The sequence below is a fragment of the Lobosporangium transversale genome (assembly GCF_002105155.1).
Source record: "Lobosporangium transversale strain NRRL 3116 chromosome Unknown BCR41scaffold_15, whole genome shotgun sequence".
In the NCBI taxonomy this organism is placed as follows: Eukaryota; Fungi; Mortierellomycota; class Mortierellomycetes; order Mortierellales; family Mortierellaceae; genus Lobosporangium; species Lobosporangium transversale.
This window is the reverse complement of record NW_019028993.1, coordinates 449,751-468,526: the sequence shown is the minus strand read 5'-3', so window position 1 is coordinate 468,526 and position 18,776 is coordinate 449,751. Positions and strand designations below refer to the sequence as shown.

The following is an 18,776-nucleotide window of genomic DNA, read 5'->3' as shown; positions in this document are numbered from 1 at the left end:
AGATCATAATGATGCTCATAAAGAATTTATTATTAGTAACTTAAAAAGTGCAGCCCATTCGCTGCACAGGGCGCTTTTTTTCTTTCTCATGTAACTGCAAATGTGGTGCTTATTCCAAAGAAAAGAAAACCTTCTCTCTTCAGCCCATCATGAGGCAGTGACAGATCCTTTTTTTTTCCTTTCTCATTTTACCTTCTTTTATTGCTCTCATGGTGTGGGATAATACGAAAAATATAGACGATACATGATTAAAAGAGCATGTGTTGAATGGTGCGAATAGAGACGTGGCAACAAACGAATTTGTGGCCAAATAATACTTTGGAGCCCATTTTCATATAACCAATATCATAGTTTAATTTCTCTGAAATTGCACTTTTGGGATATCCGAGAGAGAAATACACATGTGGGATAGGAAAAGATGTTTTGTAATGGCAATTTGAAATAGCTGGGGGAGAGGAAGAAGGGGAAGGAAATAAAAATAAAAAAGTATGGGGTTCTAAGAATGCTCCTGGTTTCGTCAGCTGCAAGTGCCTCCAATGTGAGAAAGGAGACCTCATACTATACATGAAATAAATGTTACCATTGGGCTTAATTGAGAACTGTGCCCTATTTAAAAACAACTCGGTAGCCTGAAGAGCAAAGAAATCAACCAGATAGCACTAACCAACAGAAAGTCTCCAAAAACGGAGCGGCCATTCATCACCACTACGTCTGATCAAGCATGTGTAAGAAATCAAACTCAGTTCACCATAAAGGAAGTGGTTTTGACCCCTTGGTCTCGCTTCCGTTGACTCCTGAATATTGCTAACGATAATTATTGCTCCAGACTCCATTTGCTCTTTGTCGTGGCGCAGCCAGAAAAAAAAAGAAAGAAACGCACAGGCCATTCCATGTTCGAAATTGAAGCAAAGGAACATGGCAAACTGCTCTCACTAACACATGAGAAGGCTCTGTTCATTCATTCAAAAGATCCTTTCCCAACTTGTCTTCTCAATTCTAATCAACCCATGCAAAAAGGACACCATTAAGCAGACAGAGCAGGATTTTAAGTTGAAGCAAGCGTTTTTTTTTTTTTTTTTTTTTTTTTTCACTACATGACAGGTGCTTGTGAAAACCAGAATAGGATTCTCGAAACTTGGGATAGTTGACCCTCAACATCGTAATTTGTGGGCCCATATGCTTATTGCAAATGAAGTTGAAGGGTAGCCCTTGGATCCATTTTTAACTAATGCAATTTCACACTGGCTAGGCTTGTCCCTTATTTTTCAAAAATCTTACTCGGTCGAGATACGTGGCGGTTGACTAAAGTGGTTAATTTAAGGAGTTAGGATGATTACTGATCGAATGAGTGGTTCTTTGGTGGCCATAGCAACTATGAACACCTACAAGGGACATCAAGTTTCAGACAATAAGTTTATGCACATTCTTCTTTCAAGGAATGACGCCTATAAGGCCTAAGTTAAATGCTAATGGTGCGCAAGCAATGGACTCGAGTAGAGTGCATACACTATCTATGCCTTTAAGTACATTCAATACCTATCTCGTTGGTGCCAATATGGAAGTAAAATATTCCTCAACATCCATCCACGCTGGGTTAGCTGCCCCCACTACACGGTACCCAATATGTGAATCAGGTCGAATAACCACAATCCCCCCTGAACCTTTGCTCCAACTAAAGCCATATTTTCGATGCAATGCTTTTGTACTGTCCAAAAATAACTTCCCATCACCCAAGCTTTTAGTGGCCAACACATGGAAGCTCTTGCTTTTACTACTGCTGTCCCCCGTATCGTCGCCAGTGCCGCGTAGCAATTCAGTGATTGACCCGAAGCCGCCACTAATGACATGGAGCTTGAAGAGATCCTTGTGGTCCTCGTAACCGTCATCAACCTTAGAAGTATATGACCATTTGGCACGCCAGTGGGATAGATATCTGTTAATGTTATGCTCAAGCTCCTTTGCAGTCGTGGTACTAGCACCCTGAATAACACTGACAGACGCGCTTGTTTTGGATGTCAATAACATATCGGAAGTGAATACTAGAATGTGGAAACGACCTACACCATGTAGGATCTGGTGGAGACGGATGGGCTCCAAATCAACGCTATTATGTATTTCACTACATACTGTAGGGATCGGACAAATGGTGCCATCTCGGGCGCGCACGCCGACTTGAAATTCGGACTCAGGCACGGGCTGGACTGAATGACGTCTATTGATTTCATTTTCATTATACCGAATGTCAATCTTATGATATGACAGAATACAACATAGAGCGTTCCATTAGATAGTAGTATCCATTTGTCCAAAAATAACCATAGAAATCCTTAAGCAAACAACACTCTCAGCCAATCTAATAATTATTCCCATTACCATGCTGAGGTCAGTCGTAAGTGAAAGCGCTTTCATGACGCCAAAGATCAATGGAGCTAGAGTCGTAAATAAGCGCCCTTGAAGCGCTGAGAAATACCCTGCGGCTCTATTCCTGAAAATTTTCGATGACACTGCAATGGACCTATCTGCCGCGGGCTCTCGCTCTGCGTAGGTCTCCAACAGAGCCTTGGGCGCCAAACCATTGATGACTAATCCCAGTTTCCAAGCCAAGTTGTGCGCATCACATAGGCCCGTGTTCAGGCCCTGACCGCCAGCAGGAGAATGGATGTGAGCTGCATCTCCTGTCAAAAAGATGCGATTTTTGTAGACAAAATGCTCTGCACGGCGTTCGTTCACCTTGACAGCCGTCAGCCAGGATGTCTCCTTGATCTTTAATTTCTTGGGTGCAATGCATTCATTTACTAGCTCCTCAAATCTTTCGGATGTAAGTTCCTTGATAGTCTGCTCAAGGTCTTCCCCCGGTTCAATGGTGAAGCCTTCGATCGTGATACGCACTTGGCCATTGCTCAGAGGGAAAGCGGTAATGAATTTTCTGTTGACACCTTGCAGGAACCTAATAGAGGGCATAAAAGTTGAATATCAATTAAGAGTGAAAGGATCAACGTAACTTTTTTTTTTTTTTTTTTTTTTTTTTTTTAAATATAAAAAATTAAACTTACATCACATTCTTGATTTCGAGATCGCCCTCATATGTACCATCCCACAAGAATATCTTAAGGTCGAGCGTACGTCCTGGGAATCCAATGTTGAGCCTTTGTCGGACAGTCGACCGCCCGCCATCAGCAGCGACTAGATAGTCAGAACGAACTACTTGCACTTCATATTCCTTAGTTGCCTGCTCTGTAAGCGGATTGACATCTCCAAGCAGTTTTGGTTCATTTGCAGTGGTATCGTCTCCCGAACGGTCTCGTCGGATTGTGGTTTCTACAAATGATTTTTTCGTCCTCTTCCTGATCTTTTTCTTGCCGCCATCCATTTCAGCTATCTCTTCATCTCCCTTCCATTCTACTTTTTCTTCTTCCACTTCCTCCTCAACCACTTTTGTGTCAATGAGCTCCCAACCACGATCGACTTTCACCCCCATCTTTTCAAGCTCCTCTACCAAAATCTCCGATACCTTGGACTGTTCCATGAAAAGACAATAGCGGTAATAGCAGTCAATATTGCCCAAAGCTGGGAGTGTCACCAAATGCTTAGTTCCATAGTAGAACTGAAGGTGAGTATCAGGCCGTCCCCTCTCAAGGGCCTTATCGACCAAATCGGTAAATTCAAAAATCTCGAGGATCCGGGCTTGGAGGCCCAGAGCCTTGGATAAGGGAGAAATAGCCATCGCACGTTCAATGATGCGGACAGGAATCCCTAGTTTTGTGAGCAAGTAGGCCTCGAAGAGACCTACGGGACCACTACCCGATATCAAGATAGGAACTGAGGCTACGGCGCCATTAGTACTGCTTTGTGAGTGTATAGAAGAGTACGAAGAGTTGACAGGGAAATTAGAAGGAGCAGGGGCGGTCATCATGATGTGATGTTGGATAGGATAAAACTGAACGGCATGAATGTGAAGAAATGATTTTCTTCATTCTGAATTAGAGATGAGGCGGTATGAAGGCACCTTTATAAATGTATAGTGTGATCTTCATAAGGAGTACATTCGTATGAAATGTGACATTACTGCTACCGACAGGAGTATAAGACATCCTCCGATAAGAGGTACGATTTGAGAAACAATTCAGGTTTACACTCTCCCATTGCTTAGTTATCATAACCGAAATACATTCTACAATACTCATTGAATTGGCGGTTAAAACCCTTACCCTGCTTTTTATCGGTGCTCAAGGTCTCTAATATCTGAATAGCATTTGATGACATGTAGCCCGTTTCATTTGGTCATGATACCTTATATTTTTTGAATACTTTCGAGTGTATTGGCAGCCAATTGGCTCGCTTGTTGCGAGTATTGTTGCAAGTCCGTCACGCAGTGAAATGCCATCAGAACAATTCAATCATCGTTTTTACATTAAAAATATAAGGTATCATGACCAAATGAAATTGGCGATACACTCCAGTCTCACTGTTTTTCAAAATGTGGTATCGAATGCCGTATTCCATTTTCTTTTTTATTGGGCAACCTTAAAAAAATCTAGTCGGATAATAAGAAAGGCCAACTCAGTTTTATTAATCAATGACACCTCAGACTCCAATTGCGTATTCTTATCCACTAAACGGGGTATCACCCTCCAAATAAACACTTGGTGTTAAACCTCGATAGCGCAGCCACGCAAATAAACCCCTCACATCAAAACCGATTTCGGTCAAATTAAAATTGATTTATTCATCCTTCACTAGCTCTGTGAAAAGACAGTTCATAACATCCTTGCCCACACATTTCTTTTTTTTTTTGTTCACTTAACAAGAATAGATTCAAAGTATTGGTCAACTTCCTCCCATGATCCCTTGTTGGTACCAAGGACGCGGTATCCAATATGTGAATCCGGTCTGACGACAATGATGGCTCCTGGTCCATGTTTAGCATCCACTCCATACTTTTGATGCAGCAGCCCGGTCTGGTCCAAGTACAGTTTGCCCTCTCCTGGGTTGTTGACCAAGAGTGCATTGATGCCCTGTGCTTGTGTTTGCTGATTAACCCTATTGATACCATTTTGTCCACCATGGCACTGCGAAACTGAGCTAATGACATGAGCCATAAATAGTGATTTTACTTTGGGTTCAAAGGGGATCGCTGCTGACGACCGCGCAGGTGATGATGCTCCAGAATCGTTATGATTCACCGCTTGATGTGCCGCATCCGTATTTGAATCAATCAAAGGATATGCCCACCTTGACCCCCAGGCCTGAAGATGGGTCCGGATCTCATTGGATAGTTCTTCTGCTGAATCGATAGACTCAGGGGTACTCTTTTTGGCCGCTGGCTTTGGTGAGAGGAAGTTGTCCGAGGTAAAGACCAGGATATGGAAAATACCTGGACCAGGCATCAACTCGTGAAGTCGCACAACCACGCCTTCCACCGGCGCGTACCCCAGATCCTGTTTCTCGATGACCTGTAAATCACCATCGCGAGCTCTCTGACCTACTTGGAAGTCCTCGGAGACAGATATCTGTGACTTTGAACGTTGGTTGATGGCATTTTCGTGGTACCTAATCTTCAGCTGTTAAAGACGCGAGAAAAATAAAAAAATGAATAAAAGCGACTGTTAATGCCACGTATCGTAGTAGATAAGAGGGAATAAAGGTAAAAGTCGACAATGGTCTGTTTGGTATACCATAGGAACCGGATTATTGTCGGGAGAGAGAGTAGTGAGATAAGGAGCAACGTATGGAGCTATAGTAAATGCAATATTCCTGATAGTTCTCGTAATAAAATCGTTGCCCATGGCCATCCCAATCATGCTGTGTGACAGCTTGATGATTCCATCTGCTACAGGCTGATATCATAAAAGAGAGAAGAAATAAAACGAGACCAATGCCATAAATTAGAACACTGGACAAAGGCACCCATGGCCTTTTTTTTTTTTTTTTTTTTTGCTTCTTACTTTGCGCTCAATTTCATAAGTTTCAAGGATATTTTCAGGTGCATTTCCATGGAAAACGAGGGCCATCTTCCATGCCAGATTGAAAGAGTCTTGAAGCCCCAAATTCATTCCTAACAGAGATCAGCAATGTGAGTACACACACACCATATTCAGATTCATTAGAGAGTTAAAAAATGGGAGGATTTGTCACAAGCAAACAAAAAAGTATAAATCGAGTACCTTGGCCACCAGCGGGAGAATGCACATGAGCAGCGTCCCCAACTAAAAAAACCCTGTTCTTGTACGCAAAATGCTCTGCCTGCCTCTCATTGACGCGGTAGTATGTCAACCAACTGCTATCGAGACACTTGAGTTTCGCAGGTGCAACACAAGCTGATACCAATTCCTGGAACTTTTCCAATGTCGGCTCCTCAGATTTGAGCGCAGCATGTTGTTCTGGAGTCAAGGTGCCGTTATCGAGTATGATACGGATTTGTCCATCCAGCAGTGGGAACGCTGCCATAATATGATTATTTGCACCATTCACAACACTGACGTATATAAGTTGGTAAATAATTGTATAAAACAGATAATGCACTCAGATCACATTTTACAATAAAATATTTTTCCCACACCTACTTTCATATACTCTTTTTTTCTGGTTCAACTTACGTAATGTTCTCAAAGGGAAAGTCCGACTCAACATTTCCATCATAAATGAGAATGTTGTTATCCAGGGTTATTCCTGGAAATGGGATGTTCAACTTGTGGCGCACTACAGATCTGCCGCCATCGGAGGCAATCAGGTACTGAGATCGTACGATTTGGACTTCATACTGCTTGCCTACCTCCTCTGGATCTTCTTCAACTACGCCCAACACTTTGTTCTCTGTCTCCCGAATGTTGGTTCCGGTCAAGGCTCGACGGATCTTTGTCTCGACCCATGATCGAGTCTTGTCTTCCGGATCTTCCACAACTTTTGTGTCCATCAATTCCCATCCTCGATCGACTTTCATCCCCAAGGATTCCAATTCCTCTGTTAGAATATTGGTCGTTTTGAGCTGCTCTAAAAACAATCCAAAGCCGTAATGAGATTCCTTAGTGGTGAGTGCGGGGATGATTGCGACAGGCTTGGCTCCATTATAAGCATGGAACTCGGATACACGCTTTCCTTGAGCTAGGAACCTGTCTAGGATACCACACATCGCAAAGTTCTCCATCGTCCGTGAATGGACCACGAGAGCCTTGGAGAGAGGGGAGACTTTAAGGTGGCGCTCGACCACTCGACATGGGACATTTAATTTTGTAAGCAGAATGGCTGCAAAAAGACCAGCAGGACCAGCACCAGAAATGAGGACTGGAATATCGATATGGGGCGGAGGGGAAGACATGAGTGGAGTCAATATAGCGATGGATATTTTAAGTATGTATAGATATTGTATTTCCTTTTTACTTTAACTTTTTGGATGTGAGTTGAGTAGTTTAAAGATCGGAAGAAGGGGAAAAGAAGTGAAATTTATATGTTGCAAGAGCTACCACAAGACTTTGGTCCGTGTGCAGAGCTTTTTTTTTTTTTTTTTTCACTTTCTTTTCTAAGTCTCTGACAATTCTTCCGGAGGGTCAGACAATGATTTATGCTTTCCGTCGTCGTGCGTTCATGTATTGCGTGGCCCCACCGCGCGCGCAGTCGATCTCTTTTTCAATAATATTTTATATTATGCATCTTTGAAACATTACGATAAAAAAATAAAATGCTTAACGTGAACATGGTTCTGTGACAGGCTTATTTCCAACGGTTGTATCTTTTCCCGCCTGTCGACTTTGGTTTTACATGCATGTAAAATTTTCCGTTGTCTCACCATCTACTTTGGAGTGCTCACAAACCCTTTGGTCCCTTGATTTTCCATCGTCATCTGCTTCTGCGCAGCCTTTTCTTCCTTACCTTACAAGGCTTCCGAGCTTATGCAGGTTTACCTACATGTAGATTGTTAAACCATAGTATCCACTCTTCACTCCCCTAACTTCCTCATCTTTGGAAGGCACAATATATTCCACATCGCCTCTCTATTGCTTGTAATACTTCATTTATTTCTCAATTTAACGCTAATACTCGTAAGATGAATCTAGGGACAAGCATCAAAGATTGACTTCAAGTACTGATCCACATCCATCCATGCAGATTCATTCGTACCCAGCACTCTGTACCCTACATGTGAATCTGGACGGATGACCACGATGGCTCCAGAGCCCGTCTTCACGGGAACCCCATATCGCTCATGCACAATTCTCAAATGATCAAAATACAGCCTGCCCTTGCCTGGTTCCTTATTGGCTAGAGAATCAGCACGAATTTTGGAAGGATCTTTGAAATCAGGCCCAGAGATGGTCTCTGCCAGAGCGCTAATCACATGCACATTAAACATGGGTCGCTTGCTCTTCGTTTGCCTTTCTGTCAATTCTGTTTGAGATGATGTACTAAAATGAACAGCTCCATAAGCCCATTTGGAAGCCCATTCTCGAAGGTAGTACTCCAGATTTTTCCTCAGCTGAGATTCGGTTGTGAAGGCAATGCCCTGATGATCCGCTTGTTTTGATGTTGAGGCAGTGGTCCTGAGCATATCAGAAGTAAAGACCAGGATATGGAAGGTGCCTGGCCCATGGATCAGTTGGTGCAGGCGTACAGTTTCCTGGCTTGTCTGACCACCAGGCAATACCCTGAGCAAAGGGCCATCATGAGCACGCTGGCCCACTTGATACTCTTCAGCTGGCTTGCGCTGGGTCTTGTGAGGCTGGTTAATAGCGTTCTCATTATACCTGATGGACAACTTTATACATATTTATATATTCAAAGGAAATGGGTCATGAGTAAACATGTTGTGAACATTTCAAGCTTTTCTTGTTGTATCTTTCTTTTATATAAACGGACATCTTACCATAGAAACAGTAGCCGCTGGGACAGCAATAAAGCGAAGAAGAAAAGATGCAAATGTAGTTACGCTCTTACGAATAATTCTGTGATAGAGCTTCTGCGAGAATCCAGTCGCAAACATCCTAGAGGACATGTTGATCACATCCCTTGCGACAGGAATACGCTCCTCTCCGTAAGTTTCAAGTATCTTAGGAGTAGAAAGCTTATTCAAGACCAATGCCAACTTCCAAGTCAAATTGTAGGCATCTAAAAAGAGAAATAGCGTTAAAGGTTAAAAAAAATTACTATTCCGTCATTGCGTCTTAAAAAATAATCCCTGATCTTGCCTAATTGCTTTATTTTGTTTATACCTTGTAGCCCCAAATTCATGCCTTGTCCTCCAGCAGGTGAATGCACATGAGCAGCATCGCCCGCCAAAAAGATCCTGTTCTTGTAGGAGTATGAAGCTGCTTGACGCTCGTTTACTCTGTAAAACGTCAACCAGCTACTGCCCTTGATCTTGAACTTGTAAGGGTCAGCTGTAGCCTGTGCAATCTTTTCGAGGTCCTCGTTTGTGGGCCGCTTGGTTCGATCAAGATGGCTGGCATCTACCATGATACGAACATTCCCAGTACTCAATGGGAATATGTTCATTGTCTGATTATTTTTACCATTGATCACGCTATACAAAAATATCATGTTAGAACAACATCACCGAGAACAATATTTGTCAACTGATTTTCAAAAAGAAATGTCTGTCAGACTTACGTGATATCACCTAACTCTAGATCCGTTTCAATATCGCCATCAAAGAGAATAATATTATTTTCAAGTGTCCTTCCTGGAAATGGGATGCTAAGCTTATGTCGGACCACTGATTTACCACCATCTGCTGCTATCAAATACTGAGATCGGACTACTTCAATCTCATACTTTTTGCCAGCTTGCTCTGCGTCCAGTTCTATTTCTCCCAAGACCTTACTCTCTGTTGACCTGATATTGCTGCCATCCAAAGCTCTTCGAATAATGGTTTCTACCCAAGTCTGACCACTAGCCTGGTCTTCTATTACTTTAGTATCCATGAGTTCCCAGCCTCGATCGACCTTGCCGCCATGAGCCTCTAGTTCTCCATTCAGGATTGCTGTTGTCTTGGCCTGTTCCTGGAATAGTGCGTAGTTGTAATGTGAGATACTGTTGGCCAAACCTGGGAAGACTGAATGAACCCCATTAAAATAAACATTAAAAATCGAGAGAGGATGGCCTTGGGCCAAGAAACGGTCAATTAGACCTGTCTGATCCATGATTTCGAGCGTGCGTGCATGAAGTGATAGGGCCTTAGACATAGGTGAGACTTCGAGTTCACGTTCGATTAGTCTACAGGGTATTCCAAGCCGGGTGAGCATAATGGCCGCCAGAGTTCCCACGGGTCCTGCACCGCTGATGAGAACTGGAGTTTCTGATGTCCTGGAAGGCTTTGTCGTTTCGGTAGTCATGACTAGTTTCCTTATTGGCTGTTGGAAGGATTGGATTTTCTTTTTTGTTTTCTTTTTTCTTTCTCTTTCTCTTTTTTTTTTTACCGTTTTATATCCTTTTCATAAAGCGAAGTGATGAAGAGGATGTAAACAAAAAATAAAAGGAGCATTCTACATAGAAAAAAAAAGAAAGAAAAGATCGGACTAAAAGCGGCGTGAGATTGTCACTCACAAATCATAATATCTCCAAATGCGTGGGCATAAAGTGCCTATGGTTCTCTAGAGGAGCTTTTATGTGTGTATATATGCGCAGTAGGACGGACAACACTGAAAAAGGGAATGTTTCCGACAAGCTTAATTTAAAATAGAGGATCACTCACTTCTTCCTCTCCCTGTGTTTGAACAATAGCGTCAATAGCGAGGAGGCTCCATAGATATTGCAACTCGTAGTGCATGAGCATTACGTATTATACTTATTGAAGCATGTGTATTTCTTATGGCTGAGTTCGTTTGACAGGAATTTAGGAATCTCCCGATGACATTCTCTTGCGCATCCTAAATGTCATTCTGCTTGACTACATGAGGAGGGCCAAAAAAAAAAAAAAAAAACAAAGACTGAATACGTTCGATTTATTGCTATTTCTTCCAGGTGCCTGAATTGTTTTCCTTCTCAAGAACAGGGTAAAAATATTATAACGGTAGCTTTCTAAGACTTCATAGACACAAAGCCGGTTTGCACAACTGTTCCCTAATAAAGAGGGATGTTCTTTAGTTCTTTATGAATGAGCATCTACAATCCGCTCACCATATTTTATGTGTCTCTAGCATGGGAACAAAATCGCATAGCCGCATCGGAGTAAGGATGATCAACGCCACTGATCCAACCGTTGGGACTTCTCTTAGTCAAACCTTGCACATATGTTTAGAAGAGTGGAAATGTCGATCTATCAAAGCCGACGCATTATGCATTTATGTTTTAATCAGAGCTTGGTATTTATGTGATGGTCATGATGGATGCTACTTAGATGCGGCTGTGGCCACGAGTGCTGCTGCGAAACTTGTTATCATTCTTGAGATGGTCAAGCTGTAAATATGAATATTAGGATAGTTTGTAATACCGTAAAGTAAAGCTGAGAGTAGGATGATAAAAATGAGGCGAGAACATGAACAAGAAAAGAGGCCGAGCCTCAGCAGCATGGATTTATTATACTTGGTTCACGGCAACCAGAATAGATAATTGCTTTGGTTGCTTCAGTTGCTTCAGTTGTCAGGATATGGCTGCTTAATATCTTCATTTCACTTTGTGAAAAAAAAAAAAAAAAAAAAACTCGATAGACTATGAAATGCCCGAGTTCGTCCGTTGAAGCATGGAGACTCCAACCAAAGCATGTCTTGCAAGGAAGCGTCTCCACTCCTCTACTACTTTCCACCATCTTCTTGAGCGACCTGTCTACTAGAGTCTTCTTAATCCACTTTTATTCTGTCAGATAACGAATGGGTAGGAAAAGGTATGGTGAGTATTTGGAAAGCATTCTTTGTCCTACGTTCATGCATTCTCTAATTAACAAAGAATTAATAGTCCACTAATTCATTCCAAGGTATTTAATAGATCTATGAAGTCAAAGTGAAGCCCACAATTGTAACTAAATACCAATTAATGTAAAACTGGCTGTACTCTCTCCAAAACAATATATATAATACACCGCTTTTTTTGTCTTAGAGAGGGAAGATCTTTTTTTTTTATTGTACATATGCTACAAAAGTTCGCGCCATATGGAATCAAAATATTCATGGCTCGACCAGTTTTTCTTTTTTTTTTTTTTTTGCTGAAGTTACGTTCTCCTCTTTAGACAATGCGCTCAATATCGCCCTCGAATTCGTTGGCATGGCCTTTTGTCTGGAGCTCGCGATCACCAGTAGCGGATCCGACAACTTGCTGGGCACGGCCCTTAATTTGATCGCCGAGGCCTTCAGCATGAGTCTTAGCTTGTGCAGCAGCTTGGGCAGTATCGGCCTGGGTCTTCTGGGCAGCTCCTGAGGCAGCAAGGTTTGGGTTGCCAATGGTCTCGCCAATAGCTTGCTTGGCACCTCCAATAGTGGAGTTGGCGGCGTTGGAGAGACGGTCAGACATGTTGGACATATTGAAGTTTTTTTTGCGTGGTGAGTTGTTGTTTGTTGTTTGTTGTTTGTTGTTTGTTATTGTTATTTGATGTTGTTATGAGTTGGAGTAGAAAGTCTTGAGGAAAGCCTTTATATACTTTTTTTTTTGCACAGGGACATTGATCATCATGACCTCACCATGATTAGTTTTTTTTTTTTTTTTCAAATTTTAAAAATGGGTCTGTGATTCGAGGATCATCTTGAAATAATGGCATAGTGAGGGGGCCAATGGTATCCCAAAATAATTTTAATAGTAATTTTATAATGACATCATTGGTTTACAGGGGACAATGGGAACCATCTTCTCTCACTCACTTGCAATAATAGATCATAGGTTCTCATGTCTGCGCTTCACATTTCTATGTCATATGAGATTATGCCAATCCTTATATTTCACTAATCATATCGCGTAAATTGTCTGACTAAATGAACAAATCTACCTGTCACAGCCCGCTTGTTCTCAAGTCCAGCATGACTTCCTTCCGCCTTTTCCTCACGCCTACGCGCGCCAAATGGCATCTGAGACTTTGATCACATCTCGAATCTCCTTGACATCATGTACTCGAACGATACTGGCACCGCCAGCTACAGATGCTGTGCAAGCGGCTGCAGTGCCATATGTACGCTTCGTTGCGTCTTTCTGTTGTGTCAAGTGTCCAATAAAGGCCTTTCGGGAGGGTCCAACTAAGCAAGGATAGCCTGCCAAAGGGCTTGAAGGATCTTGGATCATCTCAGGTAAACGACGCAACACCTGCAAGTTTTGATCACTATCTTTTGCAAATCCAATACCAGGGTCCACAATGATATTCCAACGATGGAGGCCTGCTGCAATCGCTCCCTCGATCGACTTGTTCAATTCTCGAGAGATCTCTCCTACCACATCATTCTTTTCCCCATAATCTGTCTGAGACATCATGGTCTTGGAGTCCCCACGCATATGCATCAGGCATACTGGTACCTGCCATTTGGCCATCACGCTGTACATCATGGGATCTCGACGACCTGCAGAGACATCGTTAATTAAATCTGCTCCAGCCTCGATCGCCTTGTCGGCTACACTAGCTCGGAATGTATCCACAGAGATAGGTGTCTTGAATCCGCGGGAACGAAGCAGTAAGATCACAGGAACTACTCGTTCAATCTCTTCTTCTTCTGAAATTTCTGGAGCATTTGGACGAGTCGACATTCCACCGATATCAATGATATCTGCACCATCGTCTACTAGCTGCTGTGCACGAAGAGCTGCTGCTTCAGGGGTGCTGTAGTTGCCACCATCACTGAAGCTATCTGGAGTTGTATTTAAAATACCCATAATCAGCGTCTTTGCATCCCAATGTACAATATTCCCACGCAAAGGAATTGATTTATGGATGATATCGCTCTTGGTAATAGCAGACTTGTTCTCTTGTTGCTTGAGTAGCAACTGTGACAACAGTTGATTGATATGGCGATACAATTTGGGATGTTCCACATCCTTGGCAATGCTTTTTTTTTACAAAAAAAAAAAAAATATAAAATAAAAAATAAAGTTTCAATATCAAGTAGTAAAATGCCGCATGAAACACATGAATCATGAAATAGCTGCAATTAACATGTAACTTACTCGCAAAGTGGTCGAAGTACAAACTCGCGCTCCTGCATGGCCGCATGAGGGATGGTCAAGACATCATCATGATACTCAATATGGTCATACAACAAGATATCAATATCGACTGGACGAGGTCCATTTCGAATCGTGTTAAAGTCTCGACCCATCTCCGTCTCGATCTCCTTGATCTTCTTCAATAGATCCAACGGCTTCAAATCCGTCATAATCTTACAAGCTGCGTTCAAGAACGATGGTTGATCTGTCACATACATAGGTGGAGTCTCATACAAGAACGAGGTATCCACAACACGCACATGTTCACCTTGCTCTAGTTTTCGAAGTGCATTTGTCAAATTAGCTGCGGAATCTCCCAAATTGGATCCCAAAGCCAGGTAGACTACATGAGTTAGATGAGCCGGAACAGGTCCACGGGCCTCAACCTTGAGGCCTACACCCAATGTAGCTAAACCAGGGATGGCTGAGGTATGGGAAGCACGTCTTGCATGAGTCCTCGCTGCCTGGGATGCATTGGCAAAGAAGGCGCGATCGCGTGTAATTTCCACACCTGCGGAACCAGCAAACACGATTGCACTGGGTTTCTCCACCTTGACTGTGATCTTACTCACATGGCACTTCTCAATCGCAATCCTGGCCACAGAAGTCACGAAGGCCTCTACGGTCTTATAAGCAGAAGCCTCAATGTATTTTGTGATCGTTCTCACAATTGTACGGTAGTTGTGTGTCTTTGAGACATAATCTGCCTTACGATCCGAGGTATCGTCGAATCCTGGATAAATCTTCAAATTCACCACGACGACTTGCTCCTCTTCACGTTCCCAAGGGTTCACGCCGATAATACAGGACAACTTTAAATCCTTGACAAAGATAATGTCCTCATGATTAAATCGGAGAGGACTAATGGCTGTCCCAGCAAGCTGCTCCTCTGTGTAATCTGAGCGGGATCGAGTGATTTCAACACCTGCAGAGGCTGCATGCAACAAAGCGCGAGGCTTATCAATCCGAATCGTGAGTTTAGGTGCGTGACATTTAGTGATAACGACGCGGGCAATTGAGTCTGCCAAGGCTTCGACAGAGCGGAACTCGGTCTTTTCGGAATGCGCCTCCACCGTCTTGCAGAGAACACCATAGTGAATTGAGTAGGGCTAATTGTATCACAAAAAAAAAAAAAAAGTTTTACATTAGTACTGTTCTCTTGAATAAAACAAAAAAAAAAAAGTAGTAGACGATGATGGGCAACTTGTTGGATATTTACCAAGTGATCTGTATCTCCAGCCTGTGATACACTGGTGTAAACGACGATGTTAATGATGATAGGTTGGCGCTTAGAGCGTTCCCAGGCATCGACTCCGATAATGTTCCGGACAGTAAGGTCGCGAATGCAGATCTTGTCTGTCATGGGGAGGTCAACGATGGCCTCATTGCTTTTCTGATGCTGATCCATGAGATGCTAGGTCTATTCTGGTGTAATAACAGCAAATAAATACTTGAACTCAAATTTTTTTTTTTGTCCTCAGTCTTGACCCACGATTTTTTTTAATCTTTTTTTTTTTTGTAAAGCTCCCTCTGATCCTCTTGGAATATTAGTCCTGAGCTTCAAAAGTGATTTTTTTTTTTTTTTTTTTTTAGTCAAGGAAGGAAAAGAGGAGGATCAATGTCTTTTTTTTCACTTTAGCCTTGTACCCTCTTGACAGCTTGTCTGTGGGTGACTGTTTGACTTTTTTCATTTATTTCTCATGCGCACATACGATGATTGGCCGATGCGTCTTTCATACTCTATGGCTCCAACGAAAGGAGTCATCTTGTGTCGTCTTTGTCAAAACGAAAAGTTGAGCTTTGGAGGCTTATTTTTTAGTCGAAATGGTTATTTAGTATTTATACAACCATGGTCGGGTTTAATCTCATAAAACTATACAACCAGGGCCAAAAACCCAGGCTCAATTGCTCTTCCGCGTACCCCAGTCACCTACTATCCTCATAGATTCTTGATCACCCTTCGTCAGTCGCTCGTCTGCTAGTAGGCCTCCAAGACATTCCCAGGGGTCCTTACCTCCGCCCCATTTGAGGACATGTTCCCGCAGCCTCTCTCCAGCTTTCCTTGACGTTGGTGACGATCTGAATACTTTATTCCATATTTGGCCTGTTACGGTCCTTCCAAGTAAATACGAATAATACCCAGCTCCATACCCATACAAATGCCCAAATCCTGTCTGCCAGGCAGTCCCTGGTACCGGCGGTACTACTCCAATAGCCCTCTGTAAGTCTTCCAAACTTTTTGTCGAATTAAATGAAGCCTCGCCAACGATCGGTGAGTAGTACAGTTGATCTAGCATGGCCATCGACATTTGAGAATGCAACTCAATGGCCTGGAAGGTCGACCTATTAGCCTGGTGAGCCATCAATAGTCCTGCTGGTAAGGGTGCCCCTGTCTGATGATGAGTTGCAAATAGTCCTAGGACTGCAGGATCTGCCAAAAAGTGCTCCATCAAGATCGATGGGATCTCTACAAAATCGATTGGACACCTTGTTCCGGCCACATTATGGTAGTCTGCTCTTCCAATCATGGCTAGACCATAGTATTATTGATAATAATAATAGAACATCAGTAACGATATACAACCTTGGGTAATCCAAATATTACAAGAGAATAATTAGAACTTACAGTGCATAGCGTGTCCCATCTCATGAAAGAGCGTTTCGACCTCCACCCAGCTTAGCAATGCTGGTTTACCTCCTGCAGGTCTAGAAAATCCACAAGATAACACAGCCAGTGGAAGTTGGTACCGTCCTTCTTTACCAACCATACGAACACCAGGATCCGCCATTGCAAGCTCGATTCCTTCACGCAACACCATTCCCTCTGCAATATCATGTTCTTCATCATCATCATCCACTCGCCGTGAACAGCGTACGGTATAATGGGCAGCATTCAACTGTTTACTCGAACGTCCGTATAGATCGCAGTAGATGGTTCCAATAAGTCCCTCATGCTCGTCCACCACATCCAATTTCTGAACATCATCATGCCACGTCTCTCCTGGCTGGACGGTCCCGGGCACAAACTTGATCCCATAAAGACGTGAAAAGAGCGTTGACAGACCATCCATCGTTGTTCCTACTGAAAAATAAGCTGAGATAGGGTCTCCATGAGGCATTGTATTCGTCCTGCTGCTCACCAAACGAATATAGAAATCCCTGTCCCATGCCATCAGCTTAGCATCTTTATCCTTTGTATGCATCTTCTTCGCCTTTTCCAACATCATCAATTCTCCATCCACCTCTGCTTGGTGACTTTTGCGCAACGTCTGCAAGAATGCACTCACGTTCTCAGGGTTTTTAACCATTTTGTCACCTAGAAACATATGTCCATAACTGGGTAAGCCCACTAGTTGTGCCAATTGATATCGTGTCGTCAGTAAATCATCCAAGACGGCCACTTTGGCCTTATCCTCCGCCATACTAGCCACATACATGTCTCGACGGACTTTCTCATCCTCCACATGCTTCAACACCATCTGTGATTCCCATCCTGTGGTTGGCACGATGGCCACTTTTTCGCCATGTTTATTCGTCCTCGTGATCCGTTGAATATAACTCGGTGCAAGTCCCTGGAGACGCGAAGGTGGACTGACGGGGATAAAAGCCGGTCCTGGACCAGGTGTCGATGAATTCTGCATGAAATCCCTGCCTAACCCTACAATCTTATCCGAGAGCAAAACAAATTGTGCACGCTTTGCATCCGAAAGATGAATACCGGACTTTTCAAAATCGCGTAGAAACACAACCGCCACCTGTCGTTCTGCCTCCGAAAGTCCTTCTGCGATGCTTGGGGTATTCAAAACTTTATGGAGAACCTAAATGAAAAGGTTGTTGGTTTTTTTTAAAATTACGCATATATTTCAGAAGAGCAAAAAAATAAAAATAAAAAAAAAAAGAATGAAGCATAGAGAAACCTACATTGTATAGTCTTGGATCCGTGTTGAGGGTATTCATCCATGAAAAGAGTTCCTCATAGACAGTCTCTGCTCCTTGACGCCATGCATTATCAGGGTGGAGACACCGTACTACCTCTGCTGCATCAATCACCTTACAGAGCACGTCACTCAGTCGGTCGAATAACTTGATCACCTTTCGCATCTCATGTTCACCTCGTTCAGGTGCATTTGCAATCCTCTCCACTAACAAATGACCTCGCGCAATCGCTGCATTCACTGAATCCAAAAAAGTTTGAGGTGTTTTCAAATTCGGATACAAAAACAAGCCCTCTGGTGCAGAGGCTGAGGCATGTTTGGACCGTGAACTTGACACTGCTGGACTATCGAACAACTCACGGAGTGATGGTGTCGTTGTGGTCATCAATGCTGCTGCTAGGTTATCATTGAGTAGTCGTGGTGCCACTGCTGCTGCCGAACTTTGCGTTTGCGTGTTTACTCCAGACGCAGGGCGAGCGTGGGTCGTAAGAAAGGAGGCGCCCGCACGTCGTGGTATTGACCGTATTGTCCTAGGACAAGTTCTATAGAATGTACTCCATGTTCTAGCATTATTGCAGAGAATGCGGCCTAGTGCAGCCGACATTGCTAATTCCGAATTTGAATTGTGTTTGTGTTTGTTCGTTATAAAAATAAAAGACCAGTCAAAAAGTAAATAAAATGGGTTTCTTTTATGCAGCACATGAGCTCATCAATAGGTCAGCCAGCATAAATTCA

The 18,776-nt window shown here is 42.9% G+C and overlaps 6 protein-coding genes across 6 annotated transcripts; all 6 read right to left on the bottom strand.

Moving 5' to 3' along the window:
* Nucleotides 1–1,452: 1,452 nt before the first annotated feature.
* BCR41DRAFT_421579 (hypothetical protein) lies at nt 1,453–4,045 on the bottom strand. Its single transcript, XM_022030050.1, has 3 exons — nt 3,054–4,045; nt 2,374–2,947; nt 1,453–2,247 (listed from the first exon to the last, which is right to left on the bottom strand). The coding sequence occupies exons 1-3, from the start codon at nt 3,911–3,913 to the stop codon at nt 1,537–1,539; spliced, it is 2,145 nt and encodes a 714-aa protein (XP_021882133.1). The 5' UTR covers nt 3,914–4,045; the 3' UTR covers nt 1,453–1,536.
* Nucleotides 4,046–4,489: 444 nt separating this feature from the next.
* BCR41DRAFT_421578 (FAD binding domain-domain-containing protein) lies at nt 4,490–7,498 on the bottom strand. The gene is made up of 5 exons (XM_022030049.1): nt 6,597–7,498; nt 6,165–6,475; nt 5,946–6,055; nt 5,676–5,837; nt 4,490–5,561 (listed from the first exon to the last, which is right to left on the bottom strand). The coding sequence occupies exons 1-5, from the start codon at nt 7,313–7,315 to the stop codon at nt 4,797–4,799; spliced, it is 2,067 nt and encodes a 688-aa protein (XP_021882132.1). The 5' UTR covers nt 7,316–7,498; the 3' UTR covers nt 4,490–4,796.
* A 489-nt stretch (nt 7,499–7,987) lies between these two features.
* BCR41DRAFT_352214 (FAD binding domain-domain-containing protein) lies at nt 7,988–10,455 on the bottom strand. The gene is made up of 4 exons (XM_022023921.1): nt 9,601–10,455; nt 9,204–9,514; nt 8,858–9,099; nt 7,988–8,749 (listed from the first exon to the last, which is right to left on the bottom strand). Exons 1-4 carry the CDS (start codon nt 10,323–10,325, stop codon nt 8,048–8,050), a joined length of 1,980 nt encoding a protein of 659 aa, XP_021882131.1. The 5' UTR covers nt 10,326–10,455; the 3' UTR covers nt 7,988–8,047.
* A 1,673-nt stretch (nt 10,456–12,128) lies between these two features.
* On the bottom strand, nt 12,129–12,464 carry BCR41DRAFT_352212 (hypothetical protein). The gene has a single exon (XM_022023920.1). The coding sequence runs from the start codon at nt 12,442–12,444 to the stop codon at nt 12,151–12,153; it is 294 nt and encodes a 97-aa protein (XP_021882130.1). The 5' UTR covers nt 12,445–12,464; the 3' UTR covers nt 12,129–12,150.
* Nucleotides 12,465–12,806: 342 nt separating this feature from the next.
* Nucleotides 12,807–15,647, bottom strand: BCR41DRAFT_380782 (Dihydropteroate synthase-like protein). The gene is made up of 3 exons (XM_022027276.1): nt 15,326–15,647; nt 14,068–15,215; nt 12,807–13,948 (listed from the first exon to the last, which is right to left on the bottom strand). The coding sequence occupies exons 1-3, from the start codon at nt 15,512–15,514 to the stop codon at nt 12,964–12,966; spliced, it is 2,322 nt and encodes a 773-aa protein (XP_021882129.1). The 5' UTR covers nt 15,515–15,647; the 3' UTR covers nt 12,807–12,963.
* Nucleotides 15,648–15,762: 115 nt separating this feature from the next.
* On the bottom strand, nt 15,763–18,756 carry BCR41DRAFT_352209 (hypothetical protein). Its single transcript, XM_022023919.1, has 3 exons — nt 18,028–18,756; nt 16,733–17,924; nt 15,763–16,636 (listed from the first exon to the last, which is right to left on the bottom strand). Exons 1-3 carry the CDS (start codon nt 18,643–18,645, stop codon nt 16,008–16,010), a joined length of 2,439 nt encoding a protein of 812 aa, XP_021882128.1. The 5' UTR covers nt 18,646–18,756; the 3' UTR covers nt 15,763–16,007.
* Between the last annotated feature and the right edge of the window lie 20 nt (nt 18,757–18,776).